The sequence below is a fragment of the Procambarus clarkii genome, chromosome 62 (genome assembly GCF_040958095.1).
Source record: "Procambarus clarkii isolate CNS0578487 chromosome 62, FALCON_Pclarkii_2.0, whole genome shotgun sequence".
In the NCBI taxonomy this organism is placed as follows: domain Eukaryota; kingdom Metazoa; phylum Arthropoda; class Malacostraca; order Decapoda; family Cambaridae; genus Procambarus; species Procambarus clarkii.
In genome coordinates this window covers 28,655,652-28,678,230 of record NC_091211.1, presented here as the reverse complement: position 1 = coordinate 28,678,230, position 22,579 = coordinate 28,655,652, and the positions used below count along the sequence as shown (strand labels likewise).

The 22,579-nt window shown below is 51.2% G+C and overlaps 1 protein-coding gene across 1 annotated transcript in view; it reads right to left on the bottom strand.

Annotated features, from left to right (window-relative positions):
- Nucleotides 1-21,887, bottom strand: part of LOC123766408 (uncharacterized) — a 291,287-nt gene extending 269,400 nt beyond the window's left edge. The window contains exon 1 of the mRNA XM_045755480.2: nt 21,640-21,887. Coding sequence (XP_045611436.2) covers nt 21,640-21,646 — 7 coding nt within the window. The 5' untranslated portion in view covers nt 21,647-21,887. The remainder of the gene's footprint in view (nt 1-21,639) is intronic.
- Nucleotides 21,888-22,579: the final 692 nt, after the last annotated feature.

Below are 22,579 nucleotides of genomic sequence, written 5' to 3'. Positions count from 1 at the left end.
CCACCACCCTGCAAGTGTTTAAAAAACACTTTGCAAGCCCAAACAAGCCAGCTGAACAACTATAAACTGAAGGAGCACATTGTCGCATTAACAGGGAGGCTTCGCTTCGTAGCCGAGGGCAGCCAGTGACCTGGAAATGACCTGCATACCGTACCAAGTCCAGGAGGGGCGGGGGTGACTGTACCTTTGGGGGTGATTGTACCTTTGGGGGTGATGTTTGAGTATCGCTTCTGAAAGGATGTTGACCAGACCACGCACCTGAAGATGAGGCGACCACGACGCTTCGGTCCGTCCTGGGGCCAGATTCACGAAAGCACTTACGCAAGCACTTACGAACGTGTACATCTTTTCTCAATCTTTGGCGATTCATTTTTCATTAAATACAAATCGAATGTGAAGAGTGAGGAGCCCAAGAGTCAGATTCACGAAGCAGTTACGCAAGCACTTACGAACGCGTACATCTTTCTTCAATCTTTGACGGCTTTGGTTACATTTATTAAACAGTTTACAAGCGTGAGAACTTGCCAATCAACTGTTGTTATTGTTATAAACAGCCTCCTGGTGCTTCGGTGCTCATTAACTGTTTAATAATTGGAAATAAATCCGCCAAAGATTGATAAAAGATGTACAGGTTCGTAAGTGCTTGCGTAAGTGCTTTCGTGAATCTGGCCCCAGAGTACCAGTATCAAGTTGATTGACAGGTTACCGATGGCTGCTGATATGACTCTTTGCTGCATCGCTAATCTAATGCCTTTCAAAAACAGCCATGTCGCGCACACCTTAAATTGGCAGGTAATTGTTTGGCGAGGTGCAGAGGTGCCACACCTGCACCATGTTCTCCAAGATTAACATAACACCAAATTTAAACATGTTTGGAGTAATTGGTGACTGTCACAGCTGAGTGGACAGCGCTTCGGATTTGTAGTCCTGAGGTTCCGGGTTCGATCCCCGGAGGTGGTGAAGACAAATGGGCCATATGTTTCTTTCACCCTGATGCACCTGTTCACCTAGCAGCAAATAGGTACCTGGGAGTTAGACAGCTGGTACGGGCTGCTTCCTGGAAGGGGGTGTAACAAAAAGGAGGCCTGGTCGAGGACCGGGCCGCGGGGACGCTAAGCCCAGAAATCATCTCAAGATAACCTCACAAGGATGGTCAGGGATGGACAGCTTCGTCCACACGCCAGAGGTCGACCCACGCCTCGATGGGGCAACCATTTTTATTATTATTATTATTATTTCCTACCACAGACGTGGCCACACATTTACAATGCTAACCAGCATATATACATTTTCTTCTGTCCTCCATGGACAGGGTTAGAGAAGTGTTAAACATATAGTTCAAGGGTTTATTGAACACTCAACCACAGAAGGTGATTCGGTGCTTTGGTCTGTGGCGAGAGGGAGTAAGGCGGACCCGTGTTGAGCGGCTTCACTGTGGAGAACCCCAGTCTGCCTTGATTGTCTTGTCCACTCTTCCACAATCCCCCAGTACCCAGCCTCCTCCCTTCACGGTACCACAATCCCCCAAGTACCCAGCCTCCTCCCTTCACGGTACCACAATCCCCCAAGTACCCAGCCTCCTCCCTTCACGGTACCACAATCCCCCAAGTACCCAGCCTCCTCCCTTCACGGTACCACAATCCCCCAAGTACCCAGCCTCCTCCCTTCACGGTACCACAATCCCCCAAGTACCCAGCCTCCTCCCTTCACGGTACCACAATCCCCCAAGTACCCAGCCTCCTCCCTTCACGGTACCACAATCCCCCAAGTACCCAGCCTCCTCCCTTCACGGTACCACAATCCCCCAAGTACCCAGCCTCCTCCCTTCACGGTACCACAATCCCCCAGTACCCAGCCTCCTCCCTTCACGGTACCACAATGCCCCCAGTACCCAGCCTCCTCCCTTCAGGGTACCACAATGCCCCCAGTACCCAGCCTCCTCCCTTCAGGGTACCACAATGCCCCAGTACCCAGCCTCCTCCCTTCAGGGTACCACAATGCCCCCAGTACCCAGCCTCCTCCCTTCACGGTACCACAATGCCCCCAGTACCCAGCCTCCTCCCTTCAGGGTACCACAATCCCCCAGTACCCAGCCTCCTCCCTTCACGGTACCACAATGCCCCCAGTACCCAGCCTCCTCCCTTCAGGGTACCACAATCCCCCAGTACCCAGCCTCCTCCCTTCAGGGTACCACAATGCCCCAGTACCCAGCCTCCTCCCTTCAGGGTACCACAATGCCCCAGTACCCAGCCTCCTCCCTTCAGGGTACCACAATGCCCCAGTACCCAGCCTCCTCCCTTCAGGGTACCACAATGCCCCAGTACCCAGCCTCCTCCTCCAATACCATCCCCACGCCCCCACAGTCTACAAGTATTTATCCTCCCCGCGCCCCTATACACACCTTGCGTCAAAGTGAAGCGTCATCTCTCATGGTCCTCCAGGAGGGAAGAGCCGAGAGAATGACATGAACTGTCAACAAGAGTCACGCCAGTCGCAAGGCTACAACCCGAGTGTTCCATCAGTTTATTTGCGAAGTCACCCCCTTCACCCCCTCCGTGCTCTCTGACGCTTCTGCAGACTTCCCGCCAGAGTAGCGACGCACGCCGCATGCGGAGCACCTTGTTGTGTCAGGTATGGTCAAGTGGCCACCCTTGGTGCTGGTGTCTAGGTCGGGGCCTTCTGACCTGTACCCAGCAACATCTCTCTGTACCGGGCAGCTGACGGGGATGTTAGGGAGGGCTGTACCCGGCAACATCTCTCTGTACCGGGCAGCTGACGGGGATGTTAGGGAGGGCTGTACCGGGCAACATCTCTCTGTACCGGGCAGCTGACAGGGATGTTAGGGAGGGCTGTACCCGGCAACATCTCTCTGTACCGGGCAGCTGACAGGGATGTTAGGGAGGGCTGTACCCGGCAACATCTCTCTGTACCGGGCAGCTGACGGGGGATGTTAGGGAGGGCTGTACCCGGCAACATCTCTCTGTACCGGGTTATCTTCTTGAAGTTATCTTGAGATGATTTCGGGGCTTAGCGTCCCTGCGGCCCGGTCCTCGGACCAGGCCTCCTTTTTGTTACACACACCCCAGGAAGCAACCCGTAACACCTTTAACTCCCAGGTACCTATTTACTGCTAGGTGAACAAGCGCATCAGGGTGAAAGAAACTCTGCCCATTTGTTTCCGCCTCCACCTGGGAATCAAACCCGGAACCTCAGGACTACGAATCCCGAGCGCTGTCCACCCGGCCGTCAGGCCCCCTGGGGGTCTCCGGGTACCAGGGGGACCCAAGGAGAGGAAAGCATGCAAGAACTTCCTCGCGCCAAACTGTTACTTGGTGTGAAGGTCACATTTCACTTGTGGATTTAATAAAAGTTTATTTTCCAGTCCTGTCATAATTCTAATTGTTATTGTTATTTAACAGGTTCCGGATTCACGCAGTGCAGGCAACCCAGCCACCTCACTCATCCCCCCCCCCCTCACTCGCCCAATTTAGAAATCCAGCAACTGTCGTCTATTCTAGACCATTTGGTCACCACTTGGTCCGGGAGACATCTCCCGTCACGCAGGGTGCAGTTGCGCCTCCACAGCCATTACCAGTATCATCTATTGATACTGGTAATGGCTCAAAAGGGCCACCACTTACGGGCTATTCATGCCCGTGCCACCTTTTGGGTGGCTTAATCTTAATCAATCAATCGTCTATCCTCTATCCTAGTTACAGCCCCGCTCCTGTGCCAGGTAAGTCCACTACAGGCTCACCATAGCCAGTGCTACTTGGAACTTTTTGTTCCTAGAAGCTGAATCTTAAACAACAACAACGTTTATCCTCATTACGGGCTATTCATGCCCGTGCGATCTCTTGGATGGCTTAGTATTCAATTAATCAATTTTCCCCACTCCAACACTTTATGTAGGACTGACGTAAACCTGTGTATTGATGTATGTAGGTTAGATTACCACTTTAACAGCACTACAATCACCTTCTTTGATTGATTGTTCAATAAATCACTGAACTATATGTTTAACCGATCCCTGTCCATGGAGGACAGAAGAAAATGAAAATTTGCTGGTTAGCATATATGTGTGACCCCACACATGACACAATGTCTCGTGTGTGGTCACACATACGGTAGGCCAGATGTTGGGTGGATATCAATAGGAGCTGCCAAGTACTGGCCAATAGGCCTATTGCAGTTTCGTTGATTCTAATGTTGCTATGCTTGGGCCTAGCTCGCACAACTTTACATGGTAATGTACGAGAGTGGCAAAGCCAGCGTTCAATCCCCGACCGTCCAAGTGGTTGGGCACCATTCCTTCCCCCCGTCCCATCTGAAATCCTTATCCTGATCCCTTCCTAGTGCTATATAGTCGCAGTGGCTTCGCGCTTTTCCCTGATCATTTCCTCGGCCCCAGTGACACCTTGTAAGAAATTTCGGCTTATATACCAAACCCCAATCATCAAACATGAAATCGGGGACGTGTTTTCCGTAGAGTTATTTAGGAAGGAGAGGTTTAGGGGGAGGGGAGGGGAGGACGGTGGAGATGGGTAGGGGGGATGCGTGGTGTACTAGCTCAACACAGCAGTAACAACATGCGGCATGAACGCATAAAACTGCGCATGTCGCTTGTAAACCTCTACAATCATGTGACAGAGGCATAGCACTGATTCCTCCAGTTCTCAGGGTGACACCTGGTAGTGGTAGTGGTACCAGTCTCCAGGGTGACACCTGGTAGTGGTAGTGTGTAGTGGTACAAGTCCCCAGGGTGACACCTGGTAGTGGTAGTGGTACCAGTCCCCAGGGTGACACCTGGTAGTGGTAGTGGTACCAGTCCCCAGGGTGACACCTGGTAGTGGTAGTGGTACCAGTCCCCAGGGTGACACCTGGTAGTGGTAGTGTGTAGAGGTACCAGTCCCCAGGGTGACACCTGGTAGTGGTAGTGGTACCAGTCTCCAGGGTGACACCTGGTAGTGGTAGTGTGTAGAGGTACCAGTCCCCAGGGTGACACCTGGTAGTGGTAGTGGTACCAGTCCCCAGGGTGACACCTGGTAGTGGTAGTGTGTAGTGGTACCAGTCCCCAGGGTGACACCTGGTAGTGGTAGTGGTACCAGTCCCCAGGGTGACACCTGGTAGTGGTAGTGGTACCAGTCCCCAGGGTGACACCTGGTAGTGGTAGTGTGTAGAGGTACCAGTCCCCAGGGTGACACCTGGTAGTGGTAGTGGTACCAGTCTCCAGGGTGACACCTGTTAGTGGTAGTGTGTAGTGGTACCAGTCCCCAGGGTGACACCTGGTAGTGGTAGTGGTACCAGTCTCCAGGGTGACACCTGGTAGTGGTAGTGTGTAGTGGTACCAGTCTCCAGGGTGACACCTGGTAGTGGTAGAGGTACCAGTCCCCAGGGTGACACCTGGTAGTGGTAGTGGTACCAGTCCCCAGGGTGACACCTGGTAGTGGTAGTGGTACCAGTCCCCAGGGTGACACCTGGTAGTGGTAGTGGTACCAGTCCCCAGGGTGACACCTGGTAGTGGTACCAGTCTCCAGGGTGACACCTGGTAGTGGTAGTGTGTAGTGGTACCAGTCCCCAGGGTGACACCTGGTAGTGGTAGTGTGTAGTGGAAGAGAGGCAGGGGGGGAGGCCAAGAGAGGCAGGGGGGAGGCCAAGAGAGGCAGGGGGGAGGCCAAGAGAGGCAGGGGGGGAGGCCAAGAGAGGCAGGGGGGGAGGCCAAGAGAGGCAGGGGGGGAGGCCAAGAGAGGCAGGGGGGGAGGCCAAGAGAGGCAGGGGGGGAGGCCAAGAGAGGCAGGGGGGGAGGCCAAGAGAGGCAGGGGGGGAGGCCAAGAGAGGCAGGGGGGGAGGCCAAGAGAGGCAGGGGGGGAGGCCAAGAGAGGCAGGGGGGGAGGCCAAGAGAGGCAGGGGGGGAGGCCAAGAGAGGCAGGGGGGGAGGCCAAGAGAGGCAGGGGGGGAGGCCAAGAGAGGCAGGGGGGGAGGCCAAGAGAGGCAGGGGGGGAGGCCAAGAGAGGCAGGGGGGGAGGCCAAGAGAGGCAGGGGGGGAGGCCAAGAGAGGCAGGGGGGGAGGCCAAGAGAGGCAGGGGGGGAGGCCAAGAGAGGCAGGGGGGGAGGCCAAGAGAGGCAGGGGGGGAGGCCAAGAGAGGCAGGGGGGGAGGCCAAGAGAGGCAGGGGGGGAGGCCAAGAGAGGCAGGGGGGGAGGCCAAGAGAGGCAGGGGGGGAGGCCAAGAGAGGCAGGGGGGGAGGCCAAGAGAGGCAGGGGGGGAGGCCAAGAGAGGCAGGGGGGGAGGCCAAGAGAGGCAGGGGGGGAGGCCAAGAGAGGCAGGGGGGGAGGCCAAGAGAGGCAGGGGGGGAGGCCAAGAGAGGCAGGGGGGGAGGCCAAGAGAGGCAGGGGGGGAGGCCAAGAGAGGCAGGGGGGGAGGCCAAGAGAGGCAGGGGGGGAGGCCAAGAGAGGCAGGGGGGGAGGCCAAGAGAGGCAGGGGGGGAGGCCAAGAGAGGCAGGGGGGAGGCCAAGAGAGGCAGGGGGGGAGGCCAAGAGAGGCAGGGGGGAGGCCAAGAGAGGCAGGGGGGAGGCCAAGAGAGGCAGGGGGGAGGCCAAGAGAGGCAGGGGGGAGGCCAAGAGAGGCAGGGGGGAGGCCAAGAGAGGCAGGGGGGAGGCCAAGAGAGGCAGGGGGGAGGCCAAGAGAGGCAGGGGGGAGGCCAAGAGAGGCAGGGGGGAGGCCAAGAGAGGCAGGGGGAGGCCAAGAGAGGCAGGAGAAGGCAGGAGGGGCAGAGGAAGGCAAGAGGGGCAGGGGAAGGCAAGAGGGGCAGGGGAAGGCAAGAGGGGCAGGGGGGGCAAGAGAGGCAGGGGGGGGCAAGAGAGGCAGGGGGGGGCAAGAGAGGCACGGGGGGGCAAGAGAGGCAGGGGGGGGCAAGAGAGGCAGGGGGGGGCAAGAGAGGCAGGGGGGGCAAGAGAGGCAGGGGGGGCAAGAGAGGCAGGGGGGGCAAGAGAGGCAGGGGGGGGGGGGGGCAAGAGAGGCAGGGGGGGGGGGCAAGAGAGGCAGGGGGGGGCAAGAGAGGCAGGGGGGGGGCAAGAGAGGCAGGGGGGGGCAAGAGAGGCAGGGGGGGGCAAGAGAGGCAGGGGGGGGCAAGAGAGGCAGGGGGGGGGCAAGAGAGGCAGGGGGGGGCAAGAGAGGCAGGGGGGGCAAGAGAGGCAGGGGGGGGCAAGAGAGGCAGGGGGGGGCAAGAGAGGCAGGGGGGGGCAAGAGAGGCAGGGGGGGGGCAAGAGAGGCAGGGGGGGGCAAGAGAGGCAGGGGGGGGGCAAGAGAGGCAGGGGGGGGCAAGAGAGGCAGGGGGGGGCAAGAGAGGCAAGAGAGGCAGGGGGGGGCAAGAGAGGCAAGAGAGGCAGGGGGGGCAAGAGAGGCAGGGGGGCAAGAGAGGCAGGGGGGTAAGAGAGGCAGGGGGGGGCCAGAGAGGCAGGGGGGGGCAAGAGAGGCAGGGGGGGCAAGAGAGGCAGGGGGGGCAAGAGAGGCAGGGGGGGCAAGAGAGGCAGGGGGGCAAGAGAGGCAGGGGGGGCAAGAGAGGCAGGGGGGCAAGAGAGGCAGGGGGGGCAAGAGAGGCAGGGGGGGCAAGAGAGGCAGGGGGGGGCAAGAGAGGCAGGGGGGGGCAAGAGAGGCAGGGGGGGGCAAGAGAGGCAGGGGGGGCAAGAGAGGCAGGGGGGGCAAGAGAGGCAGGGGGGGCAAGAGAGGCAGGGGGGGCAAGAGAGGCAGGGGGGGCAAGAGAGGCAGGGGGGGCAAGATAGGCAGGGGGGGCGCAAGAGAGGCAGGGGGGGCAAGAGAGGCAGGGGGGGGCAAGAGAGGCAGGGGGGGGGCAAGAGAGGCAGGGGGGGGGGCAAGAGAGGCAGGGGGGGGGCAAGAGAGGCAGGGGGGGGCAAGAGAGGCAGGGGGGGGCAAGAGAGGCAGGGGGGGCAAGAGAGGCAGGGGGGGGGCAAGAGAGGCAGGGGGGGGGCAAGAGAGGCAGGGGGGGCAAGAGAGGCAGGGGGGGCAAGAGAGGCAGGGGGGGCAAGAGAGGCAGGGGGGGCAAGAGAGGCAGGGGGGGCAAGAGAGGCAGGGGGGGCAAGAGAGGCAGGGGGGGGCAAGAGAGGCAGGGGGGGGCAAGAGAGGCAGGGGGGGGGCAAGAGAGGCAGGGGGGGGGCAAGAGAGGCAGGGGGAGGCAGGGGGAAGGCAAGAGAGGCAGGGGGGAGGCAAGAGAGGCAGGGGGGAGGCAAGAGAGGCAGGGGGGAGGCAAGAGAGGCAGGGGGAGGCAGGGGGAAGGCAAGAGAGGCAGGGGGGAGGCAAGAGAGGCAGGGGGGGAGGCAAGAGAGGCAGGGGGGAGGCAAGAGAGGCAGGGGGAAGGCAAGAGAGGCAGGGGGGAGGCAAGAGAGGCAGGGGGGAGGCAAGAGAGGCAGGGGGGAGGCAAGAGAGGCAGGGGGAGGCGAGAGAGGCAGGGGGAGGCAAGAGAGGCAGGGGGGGAGGCAAGAGAGGCAGGGGGGGAGGCAAGAGAGGCAGGGGGTGGCAAGAGAGGCAGGGGGGGAGGCAAGAGAGGCAGGGGGGAGGCAAGAGAGGCAAGTGAGGCAGGGGGAGGCAAGTGAGGCAGGGGGGAGGCAAGAGAGGCAGGGGGTAGGCAAGGGGAGGCAAGAGAGGCAGGGGGAGGCAAGAGAGGCAGGGGGGGGGCAAGAGAGGTAGTGGGAGGCAAGAGAGGCAGGGGGGAGGCAAGAGAGGCAGGGGGAGGCAAGTGAGGCAGGGGGAGGCAAGTGAGGCAGGGGGAGGCAAGAGAGGCAGGGGGGAGGCAAGAGAGGCAGGGGGGAGGCAAGAGAGGCCTGGGGAAGCAAGAGAGGCATGGGGGGGAGGCAGGGGGAGGCAAGACATATATTAGAGGTAGGCGGGAAGGTCCGCCCTCGCCACACCTGCCACCCATCCTGCCTATTTCCGCTATCTGTGCTTCCTGGGGCGGGACACCTGGCTCAGGTGGCGGGACACCTCACACTAATCACCCTCTAAACGCCTCTCTCATTATTTATTACTCGGTTCCTCCAAACACCGCCGCATATGCACACACCTGTACACACACACGTGAAGTCTAGTCACAAGGACACAGGTGGAGACTCAGTAGTTAAGAGGAGTAGTTAACAGGTGGAATGCATTAGGCAGTGATGTGGTGGAGGCTGACTCCGTACACAGTTTTAAATGTAGATATGATAGAGCCCAGTAGGCTCAGGAACCTGTACACCTGTTGATTGACGGTTGAGAGGCGGGACCAAAGAGCCAGAGCTCAACCCCCGCAAGCACAACTAGGTGAGTACACACACACACACCTTCCTTCACGGCTGTGTATTTTACCTGTGCATTACTCTAAGGTAGTTCAATTAGTAAACCTGTACTGCTACAGGTTTGTTGTGGAAGCCAATTAGGCCTATACTCCCAAGTATCTATGCCGTTCTACCTGAACTAGGATGTGGTAGGGCTAGTGTCAGATGACCATTGACCCGACGACTGACTCCGACCCTTGCACCAGAGGTGTGCAACAATGCACCGATAGGCTCCTGTTAAAACAAATCTCAGACACAGAGAGCGGTGCAGAGGACGACGGCCTGGCACGCGTGCATACACCCGCTTGTTTAATGTACAAGAAATAGCAATGACGGGAACAATGTATGGAACCCCTACCGCGTCCCGTTCAGTAGTTGGTGGGCGTGGGCGTGCGGGCGGGGGCCACATTAACTGTGTTGCCTTCCCTGCACCACGCCCAGGAGGTGACGACACCCCCGCACCTTCAAGACCTCTCCTCCTCCACTCGCCAGCCCCGTCACAGGCTTCTTCAACTGATTCCTTAATGTGATTTTCGTTATTAAACTAACAACGCAAACTAATGATCATTGTACAAATAATTATGAAGCTAAGTGCGTATTTACACTCTCGATTTTACACATAAATGTGCCACTTGTGCCCAATGTCAACATTTATTCGCACCAGTTTAATGTCATAACGCGACACAAATAAGTATTAGTATAAAATGCGTAACCTGAGTACGGCGCCGGTCGGCCGAGCGGACAGCACGCTGGACTTGTGATCCTGTGGTCCTGGGTTCGATTCCAGGCGCCGGCGAGAAATAATGGGCAGAGTTTCTTTCACCCTATGCTCCTGTTACCTAGCAGTAAAATAGGTACCTGGGTGTTAGTCAGCTGTCACGGGCTGCTTCCTAGGGGTGGAGGCCTGGTCGAGGACCGGGCCGCGGGGACATTAAAAAAAAACTCCGAAATCATCTCAAGATAACCTCAAGATAACCTACAAATGTGCTCGGAGCCGAAATCTGGACTTGTAATACGGCTGGACTTGGGCCTGTGTGCACAAGACACTTATCATGGAGGTGCTCAACACTTGTGCAAGCTGGGCAACAATCTAGACCTTCCTCAGTGTCACTCACGCAAGAACTGGGTATAATGTGACCCAATAACTAGCTATACACAAGAGTTGAATAGTCAATGCTGGAGCTTACAGGTCCGGTGTGAAGGGGGAGGCATGAAGCAGTAAGCAGGGGGGAGGCATGAAGCAGTAAGCAGGGGGGAGGCATGAGGCAGTGAGCAGGGGGGAGGCATGAGGTAGTGAGCAGGGGGGAGGCATGAGGCAGTAAGCAGGGGGGAGGCATGAGGCAGTAAGCAGGGGGGAGGCATGAAGCAGTAAGCATGGGGGAGGCATGAGGCAGTAAGCAGGGGGGAGGCATACAGCAGGAACAAAAGGGGAGGAGAACAGTAGCCTAGCTGACCTCCCCACAACAGCAGCAGGGTGGGGCTCCTCTCCCACAGTGGCGGTCACTAATGTCCGGTGTTCTCCACCCTCCCCCAACACCCCTACACACACACACAATACTATGGCGGTATTTGAACAAGCTGCAAGAATGGTGATCCAGCAAGTTACTAGCCAACAGGGACTGACACACCAGTGAATACAATATAATGAATATAGGTTTGATTATGAATTCATTTAGCCGACGTCACTAGCTCATTGTATACCAAAATTCATGTATACTTAGGACTGGGTACATAAATCTTGGTTCTGTGCTGGGAATACATAATTTAACATCCTCACCTCTACAGTATACCCTGGATCATGCAGGTTGGTACTGTGAGAGACAATGACCAGACAAATTGATCTTGCATATTGAGTGTTGCACTACAAGATTATACAAGTACAAGAGCTTGGCATTCATGCAACATATAGAACACTGGCGGCTGTGGGAATAGCCCCACTTCAAGCGCTCAGACAAACAACAACAAACAAGGCAAAATGGCAGTAAACAAATTAATCTGTGGTAACAGCAACACAACCTTGAAGACAAAAGCAACCGGAGTTGAGTGTTACATATGTAAGAATAGCTTTCACTCGGCTTGTACAGACGTGAGCAACACTAAGAGAGCTGGCCATTTACTCTGGGTATGTAACAATGACTTGCCAACTTGGAATATACTAAAAAACCTTCAAGATACCGTGACTCAAATTTCATTCACTGAGAGCCATCCAAAGAGTGGGAAACACATTATAATAGACCAGAAGCCGAGGCTATAGACAGGGAGGAAACTGCAACCTGGAGCTAAAGAATCTACCAAAGGCAGACCTGGTTTACTTTAATTTCCATTGGATATCAAGACGATAACTAGCTGTTCTTTCTTCCTATATCCAGCCAAACCCTTTGGGCTGGACGGTACAGCGACGGTTAAGGGGTCGACAAGTCGAAAATATTTGTCCAAATCTATATAAATAATAATGGAAATGTTCGTTTGCGCATAATCGGTAATCTCGAAAGTTCTTCACCGATTGCTTTGATATTTTCACACAATGTTCCATTCGCATCCGAACAGGTTTTTACGTACATATTACATAGATGTCATGTCTGCGACGATAAAAAAAAAACATGATTTTTCTGAAAAACTGTGTTTTTCATGTGTTTTTCAAGTGAGGGAAATCTCTGAAACCTCTTTACCGATTGTTTTGAAATTTTGACAACGTTGCATTCGTGTAGGCGCGTCTTTTTATATACCTACTATATAGATGCCACACCTGTGACAGGTAAAAACTTGCGTTTTTTAAAAACAGTGCCATCTGTTGCATATAATAGCAACATGCACGCTATACTAAATATGTCAAGAATTCCATTTCCATGTTTCCGATTGCATTGATAAATTTTATTTTTATAGATTTCGATTTATTTTATTTTTTATTTTATTATTTTGTGACATTGTGTTAGAATTGAGCTGTATTGTTTACCATACCGTTCATTTTGTAAGTATAGATGCCACACCAGTGACAGGTAAAACTATGCTTTTCTTGAAAAACAGCGCCATCTGTTGCATGTAAGAGCAACACACATGCTATACTAAATATGTTACAATTCCATTTCAGTGTTTCTGATTGCATTGATTGAATTTTCATAGATTTTGATTTATTTTCATTTTGATTTAATTATTTTCTGTGAATTGCATTGGAATTGAGCTGTGTTGTTTACCATACCGTTCATTTCATGAGTATAGTTTATTTTTTTATTTTTTCATATTTTCATTTCATTTTTAACTTTTTCTTATATTTCAGTGATGAGAACATCAGATCGCTTGATGTTCCCAATTTTCTGATGGAAACATCAGACCATCTGGGAAGGTATAGGACGAGGGAGTGGGGAATGGCGAGGATGACGAAGGGACGTTAGTGAGAGATAGTGGGGAGGACGAGGGAACAAGACAGGGGGTAATGATAGGGAAGGACGAGGGGACTGGGAGTTTGGGATGGTGGGGTCGAGGGGATGGGGGAATGGTGGGGAGGACAAAGGGACAGGGGAGTGGGGCATGGTGGGAAGGAAGAGGGGAATGGTTGGGAGGCCGAGGAGACGGGTGAAAGGGGAATGGTGGGGAGGACTGGGGGAGAGGGAAGGTTGCTGTGGCTCAGCAACGCGTGGCCGGGTACTGCTAGTATGAAATATATTGACAAATATTAAACAAATCTCACGTTATTTGGCATCACCGTAGTAAAAATTTCATCCCAATATGTTAAGATATGGATTTTATACAAATTGTTTTAAAGTAAACCGGTGCGCGGCAACCGGTACTGATGATAACCATAACACCTATTTACTGGAAGTCAGGATAATGCAGGGATAAAGAGCTGCCAGCACCTGTCCGACGCACAAAGAATAGTAGTAGTAAGGAGGGTCCACAAAGTAGATATCCAGCTGGTGCCTTCTAGTATTGCTGAGTGCCAATGGAGGGCCAAATTTCACACATAATAATGAGTAAGTAGTTTACTTTGCTGTATTTTATTATATATCGTATAAATACATTGTCCAATGCCAATATTTCTTATGCCCCCTTTGTACGAGAAGATGTCAACCACTTTTTTCTCCTTTGTTTCTCATCTGATTTTGTTGTGGCTTCTTCATCTTGGAGAATGTCTGCCCGTCACTAAGGATGCGACGTTGCATCGAAATTGGTCAACGTGCGAGCCAGCCACAGGTGGCAGAACTTGTGACTTTCTTTGCTTCTTATGCGAGTTATTTACAGATTTCAAACCTGTCTTCTCTTCGTCTCTTTAGGTTGTTTTGCTGAATGGGACCAGACGAGGGCCTTATCACATATATATGGGCAATAATGTTACTGAAATGTATATGTTTGTTATCTTGAGATGATTTCGGGGCTTAGTGTCCCCGCGGCCCGATCCTCGACCAGGCCTCCACCCCCCAGGAAGCAGCCCGTGACAGCTGACTAACTCCCAGGTACCTATTTACTGCTAGGTAACAAGGGCATCAGGGTGAAAGAAACTCTGCCCAATGTTTCTCGCCGGCGCCCGTAATCGAACACGGGACCACAGGATCACGCGTGCAGTGTTCTGTCCGCTCTGCCACCGGCTCCTGTGGCTCCCTAAGTGAGGTTCTGTTCTGGTTTCTCACTGTTGGGAGCAGGAAGCCTTTTAGGCTTATCGACGTGGTCCTAGGCCAACGACTGAATATTTCTCAGGATGCAACCCACAACAGTCTTCAAACTCACGGGTTCCTATAGGTACTAAATTATAATGGAACGGGTACAAGAAGGCTAGCGGACGGGACATATGAAGCCAGACGTCGCTTCCCCGTAGTCACTAGGTAAATACTGATAAGTGAACAGATGCATCAGATGTAAAGAAACATGACCAGTCACCTCACTCTGGCTGGGAATCGAACTCTGGTACAGTAGAGTGTGAACCAACTGCGTCAGTAACTGCGCTACATGCTATTGACTGTAGCCTAAGTTATTTTTATAACTCTTAGTTCAGGGACAAACCTTGATACTCAGGCTATCTATTATAATCAGTCTTATGAGTGCATGCGTGACCAGACTGTAGGAAGTGTGGTCACTGCGCAATACGCTAATCCTATCTCTAATTTCCTTACACGTACTAACGTGAGGTCACGCTCGCGTTAACTAACGCTATTCTAGTGTGATTGCGAGGTTTAGCCTCGGGTGATGTCGTCTGCCTCCACTACTCACTCCACTCACTCACACTCACTCTCTCACCCCTTAAAATCATCATATTTCTGTAATGGTTTATTTTAGTTTCCATTGTTCTTATCTTTTCTTATGTTCCCGGTAATTGTTTTGGACTCGGGAGGGGGGGGGGGGGGGATGTCTCTGGGGCCTGAAGGGAATGTTCAGGAGAAAGCGCCAGGCCACCACGACTATAACAGTACTGGGAAGGGATCAGGGTAAGAATTTGGGATGGGACGGGGGGAAGGAATGGTGCGCAACCACTTGGACGGTCGGGGATTGAACGCCAGCCTGCAGGAAGCGAGACCGTCGCTCTACCGTCCAGCCCAAGCGGTTGGGTGGGGCTGTGAGATCATGTCATCTTCAAAAGTTGCATCTACTGGTATTGAAGGCTGAGTGCCGAGTCATGCAGTCTCTCGTCATCCTACACTTGTATCCTCCGCCAATATTGGCACGGTGCCTATCCTCTCCTCCTCCTCTGCTGGTTGATCACGTTCATCACTCACACAATACGAATCCTGCAATTCATCATGTGAAAATGTGCATTCTGTTAATAATATCAACATTCGTGTAGGCCTCTCTACACCTTCAGCAATACTGGTGTGCCGGGAAGGTGTAATAAATACATTAGGCGTAATAAAACCTTCCCTTGTTATTCGACTGTCGACTTGCCCACTAAAAAAAACTAAGCTTCCTTATTCCTCAGCGGCGGAATAATTTAGCGTGTGGCTCAACCTCTTCCCAGTCTAGTGTGTATTCAGGGTCCGAAGTAATCACGGGTTATCTTCCGTAATACCTTCACGGTGAGTACAGCCTTGCCAGCCATGACAAGGACACTCGGACACAAATCATGGATAATTTTAGCACCGCACCAAGCCAATAATTAGGAATGCTTCTTCTAGAGACAGGACACTAAGAAAGGCGTATATTAGGGGGCCGGGGGGGGGGGGGGCATGACACAGATGTACAGGTAAAGTGAAAGGTTTACCAAGAGAAAGGTGCCTGAAGTGTCTAAGACTATCAACTGTGTGTTGATTTACCTGTGTGTCCATCACCTCCAACAGGTATGCATCACCTCCAACAGGTGTGCATCACCTCCAACAGGTGTGCATCACCTCCAACAGGTGTGCATCACCTCCAACAGGTGTGCATCCACGCACCAACCCTCCCGTGTACCCGTTAACCCGTGCAGTTGTATTCACCTAGTTGTGCTTGCCGGGGTTGAGCTCTGCTCCCTCGGCCCGCCTCTTATCTATCAATCAACAGATTGTATGTGTATAAATAATGCTAATGGCATCCGGGACAGATTATTGCAAGGAATGTTCAGGTTATTAATTGTCTTAAATAACAAATGATTATGGTTGGACAACTGAACTACCATGCCTGACGTTGACGCTGCGACAGGTCGTCCAGGGGCAATTAATTACCGTAACCAAGATGGTCTTTGGAAAGTATATCTCGCGGCAGACGATATGTCAACAAATTATCGCAAGACAGGAGCAATAACTAGACACTAATGACTTGATTGAGATTTTCCCCAAGAACAATTCTCCAATCATACGGCTGCTTAAGTGCCACCATGAGATTAACTCAGCAGCAGTTCCTTGTTATTACCAAGAGTTGTACGTCACTGTGCGTCACTGTACGTCACTATACAGTGACGACAGGCTTCCCGCGTCAACCAACACGCATCATCACAGCCAAGAGTCGCGAGTGGTTGAAAGCTCACCAGCTGTGAGATGGGCGATTGACTGATGAAGATTAGGCCACCCAGGAGGTGGCACGGGCATGAATAGCCCGTAGACTGTGAGATGGGTTGTGATTCGGTGCTAGCTCATGGTCCCCCAGGCATAACAACTCTTCCCATCTATGATGAACAGGAAAATCATTGCCAAATAAAAAAACAAGCTTGTGCAACTTGCGTGTGTGTGTGCGTGTGCGTGTGCGTGTGTGCGTGCGTGTGCGTGTGCGTGTGCGTGTGTGTGTGTGTGTGTGTGTGTGTGTGTGTGTGTGTGTGGATGACGGGATGCGCCAACCACGGATAGTGTTTCCGAGGCCAGACCTTGGCCTTGGAGGCGCGTTCCTTGGCCTGTCCTTGTTGGGGACGGCCTGTCCTTGTTGGGGACGGCCTGTCCTTGTTGGGGACGGCCTGTCCTTGTTGGGGAAGGCCTGTCCTTGTTGGGGACGGCCTGTCCTTGTTGGGGACGGCCTGTCCTTGTTGGGGACGGCCTGTCCTTGTTGGGGACGGCCTGTCCTTGTTGGGGACGGCCTGTCCTTGTTGGGGACGGCCTGTCCTTGTTGGGGACGGCCTGTCCTTGTCTGTGTCTTGTCCCATTATCCAGCCCATCCTCGTGTTGTGGTAGTACTTATAGGAAGGATGAGCACCATAGTACATATACCGACGTATAACAATTAGAAAGTGAAAATCGGTACTATTAAATTTAGACAAAGCGGAAAACGATTTTCTACTTTTGCAAAGTGGAAAATAGTTTTTTAAAGCACTTTTTGAATTTGGCAAAGACGAACTAACATTACCTAACCTCCCTAGGCCTAATACACGCTATATGAGGCCTAATATAAACAGTACATTTGTGTACTATACTAGGGCTAGGAATATTTTTGTTTAGCATAAATTTTCGGACTATGAAGTGAATAGTACAAAAGTTCTACTAACTGCTTAATACGTCAATGTTTGTACTATGGTGCACATAGTTACAAAAAGTACTATCTAAACAGGATGGGCTGGATTATTTGGGGCTCAGCTCCAGCTCTTGGGCTCCGCCACTTGAAGCTCTACACGGAGCTGTCTTTCACCCGCTCATTCATCCTATTCACTTCATACACTGAAGGAATCTTGAGATCTTGAGGTTATCTTGAGATGATTTCGGGGCTATTTAGTGTCCCCGCGGCCCGGTCTTCGACCAGGCCTCCACCCCCAGGAAGCAGCCCGTGACAGCTGACTAACACCCAGGTACCTATTTTACTGCTAGGTAACAGGGGCATAGGGTGGAAGAAACTCTGCCCATTGTTTCTCGCCGGCGCCCGGGATCGAACCCGGGACCACAGGATCACAAGTCCAGTGTGCTGTCCGCTCGGCCGGCCGGCTCCCTCGCATTTACTTGCATTTTTGTCCTAATTCTAAGCGCGGTGTCTCGTCCTGTTCGTACACAGAGTGCAGTGTTGTTGTTGTTGTTGTTCATTATGTCTGTCTGTGAACATTCTATATGTTGTGATCTAGTGTCCTTGGGTTCACTGTTGTTAGTGCTGTAATATGGACCAGGGGCCAGATTCACGAAGCAGTTACGCAAGCACTTACGAACCTGTACACCTTTTTTCAATCTTTGGCGGCTTTGTTTTCAATTATTAAACAGTTAATGAGCTCCGAAGCACCAGGAGGCTGTTTATAACAATAACAACAGTTGAATAGGACGTTTTCATGCTTGTAAACTGTTTAATAAATGTAACTAAAGCCGTCAAAGATTGAGGAAAGATGTAAACGTTCGTAAGTGCTTTCGTGAATCTGGCCCCAGATCCCCTATCCCAATCCTCTTAGTTGTGGAATTAGTCTTGTAGCAAATCTTTGAACCTTAACCATTTTGTTTCTTATGAAGTGTATAGGCCTAATGCTCTAAATGTTTCTATGTACACAGAGAAACCGCACTCACGTGATATATATTAATGAGTGAAATCAACTGGCGTTCTAAGACGTGTCAACCCCGCAACCCAGAGAATCCTACCCTGGGATTCTCAGGGTCGGAGGTTCGAGTCGCCTCAAGAGCACCAGTTCATTTTTTCGACTTAGATTTTTGGATGTTTTTATATTTGTCAACTTGACACATGCTGTGTGTCAGGCTGTGCCAGTGGGTACAGATAATGCTTCCCCCACCCACCTACCAACCACACCACCACCCACCTGTGTTATGGTAACAAATCCACATTTTCTATGTACCGGTTGGTTAGGTCTGGTGGGTGGCTTGGGTACGAGCGATTCTGGTTAGTTTAGGACGTTGGGTTCTGTCCTTTGTGGCAGAGAACGCGCGGGTCCACCAGGAATGGACGATAGGCTTACGGGAAGGTCTGTGAACCAGACGGGGGAAAGGAGGAAGCCTAACGTGCATACGGGTAGGCCTAAAAAGAGGATGGCGAATACGGGTAGGCCTAAAGAGGATGGCGCATACGGGTAGGCCTAAAGAGGATGGCGCATACGGGTAGGCCTAAAGAGGATGGCGAATACGGGTAGGCCTAAAGAGGATGGCGCATACGGGTAGGCCTAAAAAGAGGATGGCGCTGCACTGCCAACGGTAATGATGGAGGGAGACCGACCAGCTATAATCAGGTAAGGAACGACCTGAACGACCTTAAGTAGCCAGTCATCTTCAGCGCTCACAACGCCACTAAACTGATGTCCTAAATTGTCCGAACCTAACCTAACAGAGGACCAACGTGTTGAAAACGGACCATCACGTCAATTTTGCGAGCAGCTATTTATCTTCAGTACATCAGTTTCTGACCCTAGGGGATTATGTCATAAATGCTATGTTCAGTTCCAGTGGACGGGTCGATAGCGTCGGAATTTAGCCGTTTGCCTATATGGCCGAAAATTAACGTAATTTGAAAATGAAAAATAATTGAAAATACATTTTGGATTCGTTTTCCCCTCAAAACAGTAAGTTAAAGATCCTCTGGTAGGTTAGGAGGGCAGGAAGCTCTACTAAGGTTTCAAAACGTCATGAAAAAACGTCAATTGAAAGTTTCCTCTCCTAGCCTAACCGAGTAAACCAGAGGACTCCAAACAGAAAACGGGACAGTACATCACCTTTCGAGAGCCGATTTCATTTCAAATTACGTCCATTTTTGGCCATATCGCGCATACGAGTGAAAAGCGACGTTATTTTAAGAGTACGGGATGGACAGGGCACCTTCAGTTTACCCTGTCCACCCGTCTCTCAAAATAGTTCTGCCTCAACTTATTTGAGGCCGAACTATTTTATTGTACCGGGATCATATGTAATGTTACTGTACCGGGGTGAGACCTATTGTTTGTACCGCCGGTCAGTCTACCACAGTGTACCGCCGGTCAGTCTACCACAGTGTACCGCCGGTCAGTCTACCACAGTGTACCGCCGGTCAGTCTACCACAGTGTACCGCCGGTCAGTCTACCACAGTGTACCGCCGGTCAGTCTACCACAGTGTACCGCCGGTCAGTCTACCACAGTGTACCGCCGGTCAGTCTACCACAGTGTACCGCCGGTCAGTCTACCAGTGTACCGCCGGTCAGTCTACCACAGTGTACCGCCGGTCAGTCTACCACAGTGTACCGCCGGTCAGTCTACCACAGTGTACCGCCGGTCAGTCTACCACAGTGTACCGCCGGTCAGTCTACCACAGTGTACCGCCGGTCAGTCTACCACAGTGTACCGCCGGTCAGTCTACCACAGTGTACCGCCGGTCAGTCTACCACAGTGTACCACCGACCAGTCTACCACAGTGTACCACCGACCAGTCTACCACAGTGTACCACCGGCCAGTCTACCACAGTGTACCACCGACCAGTCTACCACAATGCTCCAGGAGTGCAGCCACACGCCAGGTTAGGCTACTCAACACACACAACAATGTCACTATCAAAACTTCTCCCTTGAACACTCACCTCCCCCCTCCTCACCCAAGCTTAAATACCATTACAACAAAAATAATCTACATTCAACAACATACTTATAAAATTTGAATTTAGGAATTAAACTCAAAATGATCGGTCAAGCCTATCCTAAAAATAAATAAATAAATAAATAAATAAATATATATATATATATATATATATATATATATATATATATATATATATATATATATATATATATATATATATTTTATATATATATATATTTTATATATATATATATTTTATATATATATATATTTTATATATATATATATTTTATATATATATATATATATTTTATATATATATATATATTTTATATATATATATATATTTTATATATATATATATATATTATATATATATATATATTTTATATATATATATATATTTTATATATATATATATATTTTATATATATATATATATTTTATATATATATATATATTTTATATATATATATATATTTTATATATATATATATATTTTATATATATATATATATATATATATATATATATATATATATATATATATATATATATATATATATATATATATATTTATTTCATCGTGTGTCATCATTATATATATAAATGTCAGCAACTGAAAAAACATTTCAAAATTGCCAAGAGTCCCCCAAGCATCTGCACCAACCGACCTTTAAATCTGAAAACATAATTGCAATAACAGTTCCGAGTGCTCTTGGGTAATATATAACGACTACATGTTTAACCTGCTTAAGTTCACCTCTACCAGTGTTCCCGGTAGGCTAGCCTAAGGACACGCACACACACATATATAGGCCATAACGGTACACATGACAGCCTTCCCCTCTCGATACTTCCGCCAGGACACACTGCTCCGTTCAGGTCAATACCTCGTACGGCTATCAGGTCTGGTACTCCTGTGTCAATCCCCCCGTGGTTAAATGTGCACATTATATGACTGCGGGGGAGGAGTGTGTTCCCTGATGCCTAGCTACTTTCTCACCTCGCACGAGTCATAATACCAAGATGCCTACACTCACCCGCTGGACACTGCAAGCTACAGTGACGCAGAGTGGCGACACTGCAAGCTACAGTGACGCAGAGTGGCGACACTGCAAGCTACAGTGACGCAGAGTGGCGACACTGCAAGCTACAGTGACGCAGAGTGGCGACACTGCAAGCTACGGTGACGCAGAGCGATGCCACTGCGTCTTACGGTGACGCAGAGTGGCGACGCTGCAACTTAGGGTGACGCAGAGCAAGAATTACAAGATGGTCCTTATGTAACTGGGCGCAGTACCCACCTTAGTCAAGTGTTCACCTCCTCTATATAGGGTTTCCTGACCGCAGGCGGACAGCTCTACTACCCGCGGTTACAATATCAAAGACCAACGTCGAACCAACGCCAGCCACCCGAGTAGACAGCCAACCTTGCATGCCATGACCCGTGCTGGACAAGGCTTACCTTCCATGTTTCCTGCAGGACAAGTTGTGGATGTTGTCCTGCTGGGGGGTCACTCCAGTGTAATCCTCACTGTCTAGGCCGGCTGGGTCGAGGTTTTCTCACTTGGTGTCACAACTCTAGAGCAAGTTGCAGCCTGCACGCGCACGCAACACACACACTGGTAAAGTAATGAAGCGCCCCTGGACGCCGCGGCCGGGCCAGCACACTCCCTCCTCGACTGTCAAACGTACACTGACAGTCCTGGGTGAGTTGCGAAGGTCGCCTGCTAGTCCATTTAGGTACCATCGATTATATTTCCTACTTCATTTTGTATAAGAAACTATTGCATAATATTGTACTTAGGTATTATAGGTGTAAATCATTCTTTATATAATTCATATCGTGATAAATTTTTTGTGTGTTAAAAGCGTAAATATAATATGATTAAAAATATTGTGGTGGGCCGACCCGTAGCTGCCAAAGGTTACTGGATGTTTAGTTTCACAGCTGACAGGATTTTTCTTAATGACCAGCAGGTTAATACACTCACCTACATCACCCTGTGCAACACACACTCTCTCTATGCAACGTTGATGTGTGCGAGGTGTGTTAGCGAAGGGATGGATCACTATATACACTTGGTTGATGTCTCGAGTCTCACACGGGGAGATGTTGGCGTGGCTCGCCCGCCACACACACCACAATCTCCACCCACCACCACAACACCCCCCACCCCGTTGCTCCCTCAACCACTCCACAATCCCCCACCACCACAATTCCCCCCCCCCCCCCACCACCACAATTCACCCATCACCCTCCCCATCCCTCTTGCAATTTTTGAATCCCTGCACCCCCACACATCACCTCCTCACGCCTTCAGTATCTGCAATCATTCAACAAACTCATAAATTTGATTCTATAGAAGAGTGATGAATGTTAAAATTCATCAAATATGCACTAA